At 36.1% G+C, this 18,461-nt stretch overlaps 1 protein-coding gene across 1 annotated transcript; it reads right to left on the minus strand.

Annotated features, from left to right (window-relative positions):
- Positions 1-7,857: 7,857 nt before the first annotated feature.
- On the minus strand, positions 7,858-9,192 carry LOC127850934 (twist-related protein 2-like). The gene has a single exon (XM_052384336.1). It carries the CDS (start codon positions 8,854-8,856, stop codon positions 8,176-8,178), a length of 681 nt encoding a protein of 226 aa, XP_052240296.1. The 5' UTR covers positions 8,857-9,192; the 3' UTR covers positions 7,858-8,175.
- Between the last annotated feature and the right edge of the window lie 9,269 nt (positions 9,193-18,461).

Consider the following 18,461-nt stretch of genomic DNA (forward strand, 5'->3'; position numbering starts at 1 on the left):
AATCTTTGAATGTTCACAAGTTAGACCAAAAACTTGTGTAATAACAAAATCAATTTCAGTGTTATTTCTTTCCGTATCCAAGTCAAGTCTGTTATTTTATTTATTATTATAGTAAACTAAAAATCGACTTAAATGCATTAATTTACACGAAGATGATCATAATGCAATACAATTTGCTAGCGGACCAACATCTTGTTCTGCGGATGCCCCTCTCAACTCAGCATGTACCATTGTTGCCAATATTCCACCACTCCGACCGTCCGAATACAAACAGCTGACCATGATACATTCCCGCGAACTGTTGATGATTATGAAGTAATTAACGTTAATGGAAGAATGGACATGGGCAAATAACGAACAATTACTGACCAGTCCTGACAAGATGGCATCCGACAGCCGCGTCCCGTTATGTCAGCAAACCATGGCTATGAATTCGAGCTATTCGATGTTTAATATACATGCCACCAGCCGTATAACCATATGGGAACGTTGGTACAAGTAATTACAAAAGTTAATACAATACCGGTGACCATAGGAACAAATTTCATCGTGTTGTTTGTATGAAGGCGTGGTGTGTGATTCGTGTAAGGCACATTAATTTTAGGTTTAACATATAGACTTGAAAGCACAATGTGAGCTTAAGCGAACTATGTGGCTGACAAAAAGACAATAGCGAAACACCTAACTAAACAAACAAACAAACACGGAATAAACGGTGTAGTGTACATCTTATAAACTCATACAATGTTACAACAACAGAAGCATATTATTTAAGTGCTGGGTATGAAAAAAAAAGAGAGCCGCGCTCTGTAAAAACCGACATAACACAAAAAAGTCATGTGCTTACAGTATCGCCTCGGGTTAGCCTGTGCAGTCCGCACAGGTTAATCAGGGACGACACTTTCCGCTTGTATAGAATCTTCTAGGAAGCATCTTCTGTGGAAAATTCAGGCAGTTCTGCCCCTGGTCAGCCTGTGCACCTGGTTAGCCTGTGCCCCTGGTAAGCCTGTGCCCCTGGTCAGCCTGTGCGGATAGCAAAGGCTAATATGGGACGACACTTTTCGCACATGGATTGATCAGATCATGGCCCATGTATATCAGAATGCTCTCGTAATGGGTCGACAACGTCCTCGGGGAAAACGTCCAACTTTAGAAAACGTTATTTCGGCAACTGACAAAGCCAACGCGCGCAGTCATTTTCATGCCATAACTCTTGAAGAATATGAACCCGCAATGTAATTGCTAACAGCTGCGAGAAGTTAAATGCTCTTGAAATTTATTGTCAGTATAACAGTTATATTTTTTGGAAAGCGTTCGAAAAAAATCTACGTGTTAGATTTTACGGCAGCCAGCGGGATTTGCTGTCAAAACATTATGGGAAATAAAAGTGGTTTTGAAAACGTAAATTGCAGCATATAAATGGCACTTAAGAGCAGCATAAGGGTTTTCATAGCAGTTTAATGGTGACTAATTAAATATGTCTTAATTAACTTTTTTTCCCGAATTCTTTCTTTTCGTGAGTAGTTGAAGTTTTAGTGGAGTAAAAATGAAGACATTTTAGTGATAGCAAATTGAGACTTCTTATACAGACCAAAAATATTTTAATGTGTAATTTAACCTCACGTTAATAACATTTCACACTTAAAAAGTAATAAGCAAATAATAGGAAAGTTAAACATATCTTAGTGCAAAAGCTACTTTCTGGCTACTGCTGTGGTATATTTTGTGGTGATGATAATCACATACAGTATGTCATGTTTATACTTATTTATTACGAGTTTCATAATGATATTTATGACTTTATATAAAAGACCGTTGCTCTGGGAAAACGGGGCTTATTGCATTGTTGTGGTATACTGTCGTCTCAGATTAGCCTGTTGTTGTATACTGTCGTCTCAGATTAGCCTGTTGTAGTATACTGTCGTCTCAGATTACCTTTGTATACTAACTGTCGTCTCAGATTAGCCTGTTGTAGTATACTGTCGTCTCAGATTAGCCTGTTGTAGTATACTGTCGTCTCAGATTAGCCTGTTGTAGTATACTGTCGTCTCAGATTAGCCTGTTGTTGTATACTGTCGTCTCAGATTAGTAGATTAGCCTGTTGTAGTATACTGTCGTCTCAGATTAGCCTGTGTTGTAGTATACTGTCGTCTCAGATTAGCCTGTTGTTGTATACTGTCGTCTCAGATTAGCCGGTTTTGTATACTGGTCGTCTCAGATTAGCCTGTTGTTGTATACTGTCGTCTGCAGATTAGCCTGTTGTGTATACTGTCGTCTCAGATGACCTGTTGTTGTATACTGTCGTCTCAGATTAGCCTGTTGTTGTAATACTGTCGTCTCAGATAGCTGTTGTTGTATACTGTCGTCTCAGATTAGCCTGTTGTAGTATACTGTCGTCTCAGATTAGCCTGTTGTTGTATACTGTCGTCTCAGATTAGCCTGTTGTTGTATACTGTCGTCTCAGATTAGCCTGTTGTTGTATACTGTCGTCTCAGATTAGCCTGTGCAGTCCTAACACATAAAAACTCTTACTAAACACTTTTAATAGAACACAGTTCATATATCAAAATATTTTAGTCTAACAGTCGTATTTTTTGTCAGAAATATAAATAATTAATAAATTGTGCGTGTGATATAATAATCATAGTTTACACATAATTAACTCTTTAATGTAAGTAATGTTGGAATGTTAAAAACGAATACACCACAAAAGAAATGTACTACTATAAAAACTACAATTTCTCGTTATTTCTACCGCAAAAGAATATGAATGCATTATGTAATTGCACAAATAGAACTAATTAGGTCGAGACGACGTCGGGCGCCATTTTTCTCGAACAATACTAATCTACTAATTGGCCGCTATTTGCTTTCTCTAAGAGAGAAATATGACGTTACAACGAAATGAGACGGAATATACATAACTCATAATATAACATTGGTACATTGTTTTGGTTTTTGGAACCAGTTTCTTAAGAAGGTGAAGCTCGTTTATTTTCGCATCTTGAGATAAATCAAGTGTTATTGTGCTCCTAAAAAATTATACACTAAATTTAACAAAATATGCAATTGGTTGAGTGCTGCTTACGTTTGGTTTTTATGTTTACAATTGTTTTTGTTTTTTTCCTAAAATGATAAAAATAGTTAAGAGATTGTTCTTCCAAGAAAAACAACTATATACACTAAATTTAACACAATATGTAATCGGTTGATTGGTGTCCATGTTTGAGTTTTATACTAACAATGGCTTATTTCTTTAAATGATCAATTTTGTTAAGATGTTGTTTTTTCATTGAACAAAAACCTATTTTCAAAGCTGGTCACACAATCTGTTTTTTATGACACATTGAAGATTATTAACTGTAATGCGCATTTTAAAACCAAATCTGGTAAAAATGATTGCGATCGCCTTAAACAGTAACTTCTTAAATTTACGTCTTATAATAAACTGTTAACAACATTTCGTAAATGTTATGTATTAGAAAGTAGATCAGACGATTATTTTGAGTGACATGAAATGTTCCTCGTTCTGGGAAAACCGGGCTTTATGCATGTGAGTAGTGTTATTACAGATAAGCCTATGCGGACTACACAGGCTTATATAGGACGACGCTTTTTTGGTCGTATGCATTAAGCCCTGTTTTCCCACAGCGAGAGCCAATATAATATTAAGCATTCAAGTTATAAAAAGAGAGACGTGTTCAGTGGAAAGTTCAAATTGAGACCTAATCCATCCCTGGGGCTGAGTGGTTAATCCACCGTCGCCAATGCCGCTGTCGAACACTTTGCGGAGATTTTGGGATCTCTGGGAATCGCTCCGAATATTTCTTGGGAAAGTTCCCGTTTAATCTATTTAATCAAACTAAAGGCTGTCGGGTAATTAGATCTGTAATATCAGATTTTCAAGTTTCTGTGTTGCCGTGTGAGCTCCCGTGATGGCGTGCAGGTTTCGCACCACGTTCTCACATAATCTCGCTGAATCTCGCCGCTATGGGGCGCTGTGTTAACACATCCGGAGCGGATAAGGAATACTTATTACGCAATCGCAAGCATATTTGATAGTAATCTTTAAACGACAAATTTGCAGCTTACGATGCACACGGCGATTGTTCGTCTCTCTGGCGAGCTTATCAGTTGCCTGTTCACAATGTGTGCGCGAGGTGTGAACCAAGGTGATGACAAGATTGATGGGGAGCGCGGGCATCTGTCTTGTCTCTTCTGCAACATTGTTCATCCAGACGTGGTCTGCAGACGTTACGTAACGCAGTGGGCAGACGTTATACTCAGCATATCAAATGACAATATCTCAGTGTATAATTCTGGGCGATTGCAGTTTAGTATTACAGCACACATTTATTTTCAGCGCAATAAAAAGTTTAAACAAGCGATGGCGATAGAAATTATTCCAAACATGTTTTGGACCGATCCAAATTCAAGAATAAACATAACATTAGCCCTAAAAGCGCTCGATACTTTTCGTTGACAGTTTAATTGAGCACATTTTCTAGATATTAAACGTCTCTTAAATTTGTTATAAGTTTCATGTCCTTAGATTTCATTTTTGCTATAAAATATTATTTTGTCAGTTGTTTTTTTTGAAGTTTTGTTTTAACAGTTTGTCGGTCGTGCTTATGTATTAACTTGAAAAGTTTCAAGTCATTTGATAATAATAACACAAGTAATAATAGTTATAAAATTAATAACAAAAATAATGATGAAGAAAAAAAATCATAAGCATAATAGTAATAGTAATAGTAATAATAATAATAATAATAATAATAATAAAAATAATAATAATAATAATAATAATAATAATAATAATAATAATAATAATAATAAAAATAATAATAATAATAATAATAATAATAATAATAATAATAATAATAATAATAATAATATTATTATTATTATTATTATTAATAATAATAATAATAATAATAATAATAATCATCATCATCATAATAATGATCATAATAATCATAGTAACAATAATAATAATGGTCATGTTAGATTTTGAAGCTTTTACAGTTTTGAAGATTTTGAGATTTTTTCTGTTAAAAAATTATATTAAATATTGTTGGTTCATAAATGTAAAATGGCACTGAATATTGCACAAAGGTGTGTGAATAACAGCATTTTCTTAACAAATATGTGCTACAAAGTACATGAATATAACTTCCCAGTGTAAATATATTCTATACCAGTAGGCGACAAACGTTAATTCTACACCATTTGTGCTTGGCCTTTCGTGTTCATCATACATTTGAATTTTCAATATTATTTCAAATTTATCAATATAGCTTTTCAATATCTAGCAGTATAATTACATTAAATAGTCACTGTAATAATACAAAAACATGTTTTGCATATTTTAGGTAAAAGAATACAATGAATTTCCGATTAATAATGTGCTCTTTAGAAATCGCTTACATGTTTTATACTTATAAATGATTGCTTTATAACTAAATTAATAATACTTCTTAGTGAGAAATCTTGTTTCTGTTTTCAATAAATAAAAAATATCAATTATAAAACATATTCAAATCATGTATTCAGCGAATATGAAGATCATCATTTAACAAAATCATCATTTAATTACAATTTATAGTCAATGTAATAATACACAATTATTTTTGTATATTTTAGGTAAAACAATATAATGAATTTCCGATTAATAGTGTGCTCTTTAAAAATCGCCAACATGTTTTATACTTATACATGATTACTTTATAACTAAATGAACAATACTTCTTGATGAGAAATGATGTTTCTGTTTTCAATAAATTAATCAATATCAATTTTAAATTGTTACTTATTAGTTGTTTTCAATATATACACGTTTGAACATGATGTTTGAACATGTTTCATTGTTGTATATGTTTATTTACTTGATTGTATTTGTAATGTATTGATGCACTTTGAATATATTGTGTTTACTTGTTTGTAAATGGTCAAAGGCGTTTTGCCGATTTTCCAATAAAAAACTTAAACTTGAAACTATAAAAAATATTCAAATCATGTATTGAGCGAATATGAAGATCATCATTTAACAAAAAGAAACTAAAAATTGCTTGCGAATAAATGTTTTTTGTCAATAAAACTTTGTTTGCATTAATTTTTTACGATTGTAAAATCGATTGACAAATACTTTCACTATTTTCAAATATTACACATTAGTTCACTGTTTTATCATTTGAAATGAATAGCATGTTACTTAACGGAAGACGACAACGACGACGAGAAAATCAGCATACTTCATCTCTAATCTTGGCGCCAAGCGCAAACAATATTCCCAGTCAAGTCCTGCAAGAAATCTCGCAATCGGGAATGCCTTCGCGTTGATTCTAATGCCCGTTACATGGTCAAGCTTGATTGAAATCGAATCCGCAAATATGTTTGGAGACGTTTTAGACCTTTTAAAACTTCAAGTAGCAATTGTTATCTATCTTTATTGCCTCTACAAGCGGTCATGGTTGCTCACCGAAGCTCATTGTACCAGATGGTATCTCACAGGACCCAGCGGGAGATGCTGATAAGCCCCTGATAAGCCTCGCCGGCAATAACTGCGATAATGAGGTGTATAATGCGAGGCCCCATTGTTTACTTGAGATGCTTTTTGTGAAAACGGTGCTTAATGCATGTGTGTAAAATGTCATCCCAGATAAGCCTGTGCAGTCCGTACTTGCTAATCAAAAACGACACTTTCCCCTTTAATATAATTTATCGTTAAAAGGAAGTCCCTTCTAAATAAACATCCAGTCAGGGTGGACATTCTCGTCCCTGATTAGCCCTGTGGACATTGTCGTCCCTGATTAGCCTGTGCGGACTCTACAAGCTAATCTTGGACGAAACTTAAAGCACCCTTTCCACAGCGCAGATGACTTATTTAGAGAAAGGTTACACTCTATCGGAGTTCAACTGGTGTTTTCATTTCTGATATATTGTAAGTTAAAAGCATTTTCATGTTAAAGCCATCAAATAAATCTTCAAAAGAAAATAACGCTACGGTAAAACCCATTTTGCTACTGAATGCCTGAATATCTTGAGATAAAAGAGAAAATAATATTTATACAATAATAAGCGTTTAAGTATGACAAGACAACCATTTATTAACGTTTCCTAATGGCTACTAGTATAGAGGATATTTAAATTAGTTCGTAACTAGGATTTTCTAATGGACTACAGGCTGACAGTAGCGTAAATAATAAATTTAACAATATTTAAAAGTGTGTACTATATTTCCGTACTTCTCATTTGTTGTTTGTTTTTGAAAGTTGTAAATGCTGCTTTTGTGCTGTATGCCATAAGTTTATTCAGCAGTTGCCTAATTATAAGTGTGCTTAAAGAACGGTAGCGATATACATATGTTTTGTTGATCTCTTAAAATAATTATCAGTGTTGTTTTATTAAAGCGTTTGTTTTAAGTACTGGTATATAGTGTTTAAAACGTATTGTTTTATTTCATGTTAAATAGTCTTGTTCACGGATCATAATTAGAACAAATCTAGTATAGAAAATGCAAATTATATACAAATTATAATAAAACATAACTTCAAAGAATATTAAGGTTTCTGAAAACAATAAAAAATAAAACGTTTGTGAAGTTATTTATCGATAATTTGAAAATTACATTTATTACAAATGTAACATTTTTGAATCGCTGTTGAATTGCCAAGCCTGAATGTCCCACTGTCAGCTTTAGACTTTGCTCCCACGGTTCCCAGCTTTAAATCTGGGCGGAAGCAAACCATTTCATTTTTGTTTTAATTATGTTTTTAGAGTCTCTTATTATTAAAGATGTTAAATTTTTCCAAATATTATATTTATTTGTTGTTGTGTTGTTGTTGTGTTTTTTTTTTGTTGAAACATCAAACGACATTTGATAAAAGATATGAGAATCTGTGATCTTTTCACTTAAACTTGTGAAACTACAATTTTCAAAAAATCTCACACTCGCTTCAAATTTTGCAAAATTTTAATTCATTATTTACAAGAACGTTTGAATAAGAAATAAACGGAATATAGTGCCATACGTGTTCATCACGTAAATATAAATATTATTTATGAAATCAAACATACATGTAACTCCATAACACAGATAACAAAGTATTTCACATTAAACTCACCGAATGAACACACAATAAATAATATGACATCACACAAGTTTTGCTGACGTCAGTGCGACGGCAATGACCATGCGCCTTCCATTCTCCACACAGAGAACGCGTAACTGAGTCTCTCGTGCGCCACGTAATTGCAGCTGGACATTTTGGAGTCTGAGAGAATGTCATCATTCCGTAACACTTGGTACAGAAAGTCAATGTATCTGGTGGCGAGCTTTAACGTTTGAATTTTACTCAGCTTGTCTGAAGGAAGTGTTGGAATAATAGTTCTGAGCTGGGTGAATGCGTCGTTTAGCGACTGGGTCCGCTGCCGCTCCCGGACGTTCGCCAGGCAGCGTTGCGTTTGTAGATCCTCCACCGAATGTGGTCCCTTCCGGCGCTTCTTGCTGCTCTCTGACTCATCAGAGCCCGTCGGCGACGATATGTTCTCCAGACTGTCACTGCGACGGGCGCTCAACTTCCGCTTCTTGGGCTGTGAGCGGCCCTTGACGGACTGGGAGTCGCTCTCGTCACTGAGGCTGAAGTCCTGGCCCTCCTGCTTGATAGAAAAGTCCAGCTGCTGCTGAGCGAACGCGAACTGCTGCAGCTGTTGGTGTGAACTGTGGTGGTCCATAATGTCAGAGAAAAAATCCTGTTTCAAATCGGTGAAAGATGGAAGCGCTGAGTTGTCGTCGAGTGCTGAAGAGATATCTGGACTCTTTTTATCAGCCAAAAGCTGCTGATCTGGAATCATAGTTCAGTCGATTTAAACCCGTTGTCACTACTCTACTTTAATATCCGTGTGTGAATATTTCGCACTCACTTGATAATGTCTTAATCCACTAACTCGCTATATGAAACTGTCTGATGAATCTATATGAATACACAATTCTTGGTGTGTTTCTTATTTTCACTTATTATCGAAGGTACGTCACCAATTTAACATTTCGTAGACGATTGCTGTTAAATTGGAAACAAATGTTCTGCAAAACGTAACTAATTTTAGCAACATATGCTTTAAATAAGCTCCTGAATTTCTGAAAGCGCTAACAAAGTGTTTTCACGCTTGATAAACCCATGAACATATGACTTTTTGTAAGACTGCCAGCTTCTTAAAATGATAACATGGAATTTATAAGCCAAATCGTTCTATCCACCGAAAAGTAGGCGGGGTATACCTGGAAATCTATCGTCCGCCAATTGAACATAGCCACTACACGCATGCGCTTTACGCAGTGTACTGCGAGTCGCGGGAAAAGTAGGCGTGGTCACGAAAATGTATGGCCTCTCTAATTTCTTGGCGCCCCGTCGTTCGGAAGCGCTGGCTGATAAGCCATTAGGCTTTTTCCCGAGAAGAAAATCAGTGTCCGAGATGCTGGTGAACCATTCAGCGTTCAACGTTTTCTAATGAAATGCTTGATAAAAAATTTCCAAAATATATTTCAATTTGAGCCTGGGAAAACGGGACTTAATTCATGGGCGCACAGGCTCATCGAGGACGACTCACTTTCCGCCATAACTGGATTTTCGCTTAGAAGAGACTTCCATAAAATAGAAAAGATAAGAAAATCGGAAAGTGTCGTCTCTGATAAACATTTGCGGACTACACAGGCTAATATGGAACGATACTTCTCGCACATGCAGTATGCCGATATTTCCAAGAGCGAGGCGTATTTGTATAAACCATTCAACGTTCAGATCAAGTTATCGAATATTTTTTATAGAAGCGTCTTTCCATTTCGTATAAAAACATTACAAAGTGTAAGACTTTCATTAATTGTTTTACAAACTATGAGTAAAATACGGTTATAATAAACATTCTTTATATTAAAGTTATAGTGTAATGTTTTTGACTTTGTTTATTTGTTCACGTTGTTTCAATTCAATTAGAATAAATTATGAATTTAATTATAATACATGTAGGGTTTAAATAGCTTTATCTCATCATAACTATATGGCGGAATCGTGTTTAAGGGGCTAGAGGTCTGCTGCAAATTTCTCGGGGTCATGGGTTGGACTCTTCCCAACATCGCATTTAACTTCAGATAAAAAAAACTCGCCCCATACGAAGCCGTTGGTCTTTAAAAGAATACGACAGAAGCAGGTAATTGTGTAATATAATCATAAATTTAACGGCTGACGATGCAGATCTCAATAGCGTACAAAGGAAAATAAACTAGTGTTAAAAAAGAACATTATTCGGCGTTCATGTGCGAACACCGGTACGTATGCAAAGTGCTAGGTGTTTATTTTCTCACCTGTCTCTCAAAAAAGCGTTTGTTTACCGAGTAATTATAATAGGCATCTCGAGAGAATTGTTTGTAAACAATCTGACGTTAAATAGCCGTTAAATCTCGTTTGAGGGAAAGGATGTCCTGATTGTTCCGTCAATAAACGCGCGCTAAGAACACGTTCTATGTTATGGGAACAAACAGCCCTAGGGTCAAAATGGACTTCTTCCTCTTAATTTTGCTTTTTAGAATACTTGACAGAAAATTATACGGCTCTAGTCCAAGATATAACAAGTTTCTTCCATCAGTGAATCAGTTGGTTATGGTGTAGCACTTATATAAATGCGTTAGATCTGGCAAATCCAGCGTCTCATTATCTCCTTGATATCATTTCAAGTAATTTAACATATATCTGGCTTAAAGTTTAAATTCAACATTGAAGTTTAATTATTCTTCTCAATATCTGTATGCATGTTTATAACCAAAAAACCCTATTCATTAACCAAATTATACGCAAACATAACTAAAAAGAGCATGTAGGGGAATGTCTATATGATCGCTTTCAAAAATAAGGAAAGGTACATTTATGCGCCTTCGAAGTACCGGTAAGAAGTTAAACATTTTGCTAAAACAGCTCTTAAATAACATATTTCTGATACACGTTTAAATGTTCAGTGCACATTTATAATCTAAGTAGTGCGATAACATTATTTGCAGTTTTAATAAGACAATACTGTGCAGAGGTAGTCCATTTAGCGATATACAGAAGAAACCCATCAATGGAGTATCGATTATATATTTTTTTGAAATTCTAATACTAGTCTACGTGAAGTGAAGTTGAATAGAAATGTTAACATTACAAAGAATATGGGCCGTGCTCTGTGAAAAGGGGGTTTAATGCATGTGCGCAAAGTGTCGTCCCCGATTAGCCTGGCAAATCAGGGACGACACTTTCCGCATAAACTGGATTTTTGCTGAAAAGATACTTTCTTTAAACAGAAAATATCATAAATTATGAAAGTGTCGTCCCTGATAAGCCTGTGCGTACTGTACAGGCTTATCTGGGACGACGCTTTACGCACAATCATTAAACCCATTTTCAGAGTACGGCCCATATATTATATAGTTTATTATACTTTATAATAATCATACAAATACATGTGCGTCTTATACAACTCGGTACAACTCCAGGTTCCTCGTTCACAGAAAACGGCCCTTTGGAGATACCGGTGCATACAACACAGACTCCATTGCAAACAGTCCTCTAAATTACCTTGAAAATGCTACACGCCCTTAATTAGAGAGCGTCAGAGCGCGTTTGATGAAAGTTTATTAAAACAGCCTTTGAAATGGATATCGCAACGCACATGTTTCTGCACGGCAGTCCATTTCATCTAGTGAAACTGGTCACTGGCTAATAAGCCGTGGGCGGGGTGACGCGCTTTGAGGCTTGTCATGGCGCCCAAGTCGGAGAAAACGTATACTCGTTCAGGAAAAACATAACATCCTTAATCTAGTTACTGATCAAAGCGTTTGATGATTTTATATCAAACCAATTAGCGGAAAGCAGTAAATATCACCGTCTTTTTACTGCGGGTTTATTTGGAGGTCATACTTTGAGATAAATCCCACAGGTTTATGCAGCATAATCTCACAAAATTTATAAACACTATTTTAGCCGATTGATTGCAGGAGCATACGAGTGACTTATCGGCGTATATTGGATCATAAATAAAAAAAACTTGTTTTATCTTGAAAACCCCAACGAGAGTGCTGGCTTTATTGTATTATAGTTTATAAGATAAAGCACCCCTCAAATTGCATCCATGCCTTATCCATACCAAAAAAGAGTTTAAATGTACTTTATATACTAATTACCCTTCATTATTATTTCTTTATATTATTAAGGCCCAAAAGCCATAAAAGATGCGTGAAACGATTTAACCCATTTATGCCTGGACTCTCCCATCCTTCTAAATTGGATCAATTTATTTCCAATATTAGGGATGTTAGTATAATTATTTCTATATTTAGAATATTTCTTACAGAAATTCCTTCAGCACACAGCGCAGACCCTGATGAGATCATGCGGCGTCTCATCTAGGTCTACGCTGTTTGCCAATGCCTTTTTTTAGACGCTAGGCATAAATGGGTTAATTTATCAGAAAAAAGGGAAAATACGAAGTCCATGGCGGACTTAAGGATCACTACCCTGGTTCTAATTGACGCCCTCTTGTAAGGGATTAACATCAGAATGAGCCGTCGTAGGCGCGACTGACAAGTGCCCTTCAAGCGCCCCGTGGGGTCAGATCAGGGGATTAGCGGCCCGTAAAGTGGACATACTAGTGTTCGAGTTCTCACGTGCTTATCTCGCGTTACCTAACTTAATTACAATTTCCGTTGAAAATATATATTGAAAAAGATAAAACATGTTTGTTTGATTTCGGATTATACTTTGTAGTTTGCTAATTCGTTAATTCGAGAATGTGTCAATTGCTCATCTTGGCAACGCTTATGTCTGTACGAATTTGGCATGATTAAAATAAACTTAATGACAACCAACGACAATGAAATAAGCAAAGAGGTAAAAATGACATTTAACATATTTCATACAAACAAAAATGTATTTCTGTTTTGCAGCTTTCAAACGCGTCATTTTAGAAAATAAAACATTGTTATATTGATAAAGCATAAATTCTAATATATTAGACATGTTGCGTCATTATACGCGTAAATGTGTGCTCTTTTAACAAATGTGTGTTTTACAGTTGACGTTTATTTAATTGTTCCTTCCTAAATTATTTATAAAGAAAACTAACTAAAAAGGACCTAAACTATCGTCTAGTCAAGTCGAAAAGGCGTCTATAATTTCGAGCTAACACAATATTTCCTGGTTTTAACATATTTATGAGTATAACCCTCCGTGTCTGGAACGTTCCAGGAATGTATACATGCTTCCCGCAAACCACAATATATTTTGACATTGAAAAGGGCCCTGTGACACGCGCACTTCCGTTCCGCGGGAGCAAACAAACATATTTCCCACGGCTGCACCGTGTCAAGTTTCAATCTACCGTAGAATCGAGGATTTGTTTTACGAGCCTACGAATCCCTAGGAAATGTTTCTAAATAAATCTACAAAATTTTACGCTATCCGTCTCATTATTTTACGGTTATAATACAAAGTGTTTATATAAAATCGTGAACTTGAAAAAATCAAATTTGTCTGTCACGATGTAAAGCTGGACCAATGTATTTTTCATGTTGAGCATATTTGTATAATATACATGAAAAGAGGAAAACCGCATAAATATTGAATCAATACTATTTTAATGCTAAAGATGTATGTTATGTTATAGGTTGACCTCGCTTTGTTGGGTTTGAAAAGTGTACGATCGTCGTCAATAGATTTACATTGAGATTGTTTTTTTTAAATTATATCGGAGTTCAAGTTATATCGCAACAACTTCGTCTAGTGTGACAGTTAAAATCCGTTCATAATCGTACATACGCACATTAATGGGGCATTCCACCTGAAACAGTTCAATTCATTTTAAAGGGCGAGAGTACCGGTAAGTGGCTTTTATTTCACTTGAATCTTTTTCGTTTGCAAAAAATGTTTATTATCATGTTCGAAAGGGCTTGATGCAAATGAAATATATATTATCCTTGTTCTGGGAAAACTGGGCCTAATGCATCAAGTTTCAGATTAGCCTACGCCGTCCGCACAGGCTAATATGTAACGTAACTTTACGCCAAGTTTTCCCAGAGTTAGATTCATATCGACGCTTGTTCGAACGGTGTATTAGTACCGTACTCGATATACGCCCGGGGCATCATCAACACAACGTTAACAAAACGTTTCTATTTCACCGATTTCAACGCGTTTTTATTTTATTTTACGTAACTGTTCATTTGAGTGACTTTTTAATAAAAAAATATATATTGAGCCAAGGGGCGGGAAAATGGCTATTCAGGGACGATACTTTCCGCCTGGACATGATTTCGTTGAGAAGAGATCCCTTTGAACGGACATTTCCACTTAAGTGGAGGGTGTCTTCTTTGATTAGCCTGTGCGTACTGCACTGGCTAGTATCATATGACACTTAGCGCACATTCATAAAATCCGGATTTCATATAGAGAGGCTCGTATATTAGGATCGGTGGTTTGAGCAGCCAATAACATTCTCACCATGTTTATCACAGCAAGTAAGACCAGTCATTTTCAAACAGTTCACCACCAAATGGGTAGTGACTAAAAAAAACACCACGCGACGAAACCCTATTTTTTACACAGACTTTCGTCTTTAGAATGCTGCTAGAATGCAGTATCCAGGGAGCGTGAAATGACAAACGCGAATCCCATCAGTTCTCACATTTCACTGTAAATAGCGGGTCTGGAAAACATATAGTTGCGAACCCGGCAGACTCAGCTGTGATGTTCAAGGCATTCTGAAGGGGTCCATTAATTCGGAATAGGATTTCCAGGTCTTGTGAATCGCATGTACAAATTTGTTTCCAAAGAGGTTTCCTCAAAACATTTCATGTGCACTCAGATTTATTTTGTGAATTGGCTTGCCGTGTCGTATCGAATCATACTCGAAATATATTAAAAATATGACAATGGTTATATGGATTACTATTTACTTAAGAGTATAAAGCGGAAAATACAATGCATACTAGTGTATAAAATACTTTCGTTTTCTTGTATCAATGCCCAGTTGTTGAATGGAGCGTGGCTTATTCAATCCTTGTGAGCTTGACAAAGTCAGTATTCTCACAATCGTAGCTATCCCGTCAGCATGTCCGGAATTTACGACCTGTTTACGACACTGTTGTCATCACGTGGAAACGCTCGTTAACTCGTGCAATATGGCATCTGCATCATCTCTGACAAACGCTATAAGTCATTTAAAGAGTCGAAGGAATGAATATGTCACAGCTACGTAATATGTCGTAAAATTGACCACCCTGTGATGCCGCAAAGTAACCCATCAAAGTAGTAAAACAAACGGAACTAATTTCATTATCTCTGGTCCAACGATAGTCCATTCATTAACAGAATGAGTAGATACTGTGCACGAAGTTTATCATCCCAGAATCTTGGCAGATTTTATTGAAACTGGCGTTCCCATTCTTCGGTGGACGTCAAATTTGTAAAATAAACCGTCGGGTCATTAGGGCGTTTAGAAATAATGGCCGGTGTAATTGGTAACTAAATTGACCAGTGAAATGGCTACTGTCAATTTCAGATAACTGCTGTTGACAATTTTATTGAATATCAGCATTCTAAGAAGCACGTCATAAGCGTCACATTAGCCAGTTAGATTTATGACGGCGTCACCGATATAAAGTTGTGAAAACTGATGAGCGGTCGTTTTCGCCTGATATGGCGGTCAATTTTCGACCTTTAAAAATCATAAAGAGAAATATATTTGTATATATTTGAACATTTCCAATCCTGAAATAAACATTATTTATGCCATTATACATAGCTGTTTGCTTGAATCTCGGGCGTAGTAACTGTAAGTATCATCGTTTAAAATGCGAACCGTTTTTGACATCAAAAGAAATATGAGCCCTGGTGTGGGAAAACGGGGCTTAATGCATGTGCATCAAGAGTTCTCTCACACTAGCCCGTGTATTCAGGGACGACACTTTCAGCCCAAATTCGATTTTTGGTATAAAGAGACCCCTCCAAATACAAAATTCAATAAAATCAGAAAGTGTCGTCCCTGATTAGTGTGTGCTTAATTTCATTGATATGAATTTATCATCCATGCAGATAAAAAAAAATACAGACTATATGTTAAAAACGGAAAATCACCTTTTTATCTTTTTTATATTTTTTTCAGTTAATGATAAATCCCACTCAGTCATATGTCCAAATATCAACACATTGAAAATCTGCTTTACGGAGCGTCATACAAAATCAACGTGTTCATACGCAGTTCACTGCTCGCTAGTATGCAATTTCCAACCAAAGACATTGACTCGAAGGTGTTGATCGCATAATGGCTAGCATTTTGCCAACGTAGCCAGTATTTATGACGTACCCTTTGGGTCAAAAGTACAGAGTATTTGAATGAATCAGATATTGCTTCAAGGTATACATGCCTATGCAGAGTCGCATAACTTTGTTTCTTGAAATATTGTACAGGGATAAGAGTTACCTCCCTTTAAACTAAAATAATTAAGCAGAGGTTTTGCTTTCAAATAAAATTGTACAGCCATGCACTAAACAGATATAATCCCATATATTTATTTTTGTTTTGTTATTTCATTTCTTTATGACGCAAAGAACGATTTAGCTTGAATTACTACAGAATTTGTTGTAAAACCCGATCTATTGATGTAATTCAAGGTTCGCATGACAGACAGACACTAATACCTTATTAAATATGCCATTTAGAATGATCTGCATTACCAACACGTCTCGCTTGACACATGTTTGTCATGTAACCAATCAGTGAAAAGATGCCTTAACCCATTTATGCCTAGTGGACTCTTCCATCATTCTAAATTGGATCAATGTATTTCCAAAATTAGGGATTTCTAGTATACTTATTTCTATATTTAGAATATTTCTTACAAAAATTTCCTTCAAGCAAACAGCGCAGACCCTGGGTCTACGCTGTTTGGCAGACCCTGGGTCTACGCTGTTTGCCAAGGCCTTTTTTCTAGACGCTAGGCATAAATGGGTTAAATTAAATTCACAACACACTTCCCTTAAATGTAAATGATTTCTCGAAAGCACTTTGGTAAACAACCATATTTGAGCGGCGGCATGCGAAAATGAGTCTTATGACATATGCGACCAACACTGTTTATTAGGATTATAAACATTGTGAGGCTTTTTGGCGAAGCGCAGCTTATGACAAGACTGCGCGGATGCGCTGGTTGATCTGGAGATTCGGTGTTCGCATATGGCACAGGACCCATTTTTGCAGAGATTCGGTGTTCGCATACGACATAGGACCCATTTTTGCAGAGATTCGGTGTTCGCATGCGACATAAGACCCATTTTTGCAGAGATTCGGTGTTCGCATACGACATATGAACCATTTTTGCAGAGATTCGGTGTTCGCATACGACATAGGACCCATTTATGCAGAGATTCGGTGTTCGCATACGACATAGGACCCATTTTTGCAGAGAATCGGTGTTCGCATACGACATAGGAACCATTTTTGCAGAGATTCGGTGTTCGCATAAGGCATATGACTTATTTTTGCAGAGATTCGGTGTTCGCATACGACATAAGACCCATTTTTGCAGAGATTCGGTGTTCGCATACGACATAAGAACCATTTTGCAGAGATTCGGTGTTCGCATAAGACATAGGACACATTTTTGCAGAGATTCGGTATTCGCATACGGCATAGGACCCAATTTTTGCAGAGATTCGGTGTTCGCATACGACATAGGACCCATTTTTGCAGAGATTCTGTGTTCGCATACAACATAGGACCCATTTTTGCAGAGATTCGGTGTTCGCATACGACATAGGACCCATTTTTGCAGAGATTGGATGTTCGCATAAGACATACGACCCATTTTTGCAGAGATTCGGTGTTCGCATACGACATAGGACCCATTTTTGCAGAGATTGGATGTTCGCATACGACATAGAACGCAGTTTTGCATGACGCGGCTTCTTTATCTGTAGTATTCAATACGGAAAAAAGTGTGTTTTCAAAGACTTTTTAAAATGTAATAGTTATAAAACGACCTGTGTACAATACTTAGAAACCCATGAAAGCAACTGGATGCATAGAATACTTCACAATGCATGGCTCATAAACCAACAAGCCCTTTCTCCATTTCAGTGTAATCCATTTTAATCGTCAGTTTTACGATGATTAAATCTTGTTTTCAAGAAAGAATCCACTATGAAAGCATCGTAGGACGTTGTTTTATAGGTAACAACTGATGTCTTTAGAATGGTTTCTAGATTCTAGAATGGTTTAGATTTTTGACGTCTGCTTGTTGCCAATCATTACTAACAAGGATGCGTGACGTTGTTGCTCGTCGAATTTTAACTCTGATAAGTGTGTACGGAATACTTTACAAATGTAAAGGTTTGTAGATATTTTTCGGAGAAATGCGCTTATGTAACAGTCATTTA

Source organism: Dreissena polymorpha, chromosome 11 (genome assembly GCF_020536995.1).
Source record: "Dreissena polymorpha isolate Duluth1 chromosome 11, UMN_Dpol_1.0, whole genome shotgun sequence".
Classification (NCBI taxonomy): domain Eukaryota; kingdom Metazoa; phylum Mollusca; class Bivalvia; order Myida; family Dreissenidae; genus Dreissena; species Dreissena polymorpha.

Bases quoted from the DNA above. Each gene is read 5' to 3' on its own strand.
- LOC127850934 (XM_052384336.1), bottom strand. From the start codon at position 8,856: ATGATTCCAGATCAGCAGCTTTTGGCTGATAAAAAGAGTCCAGATATC.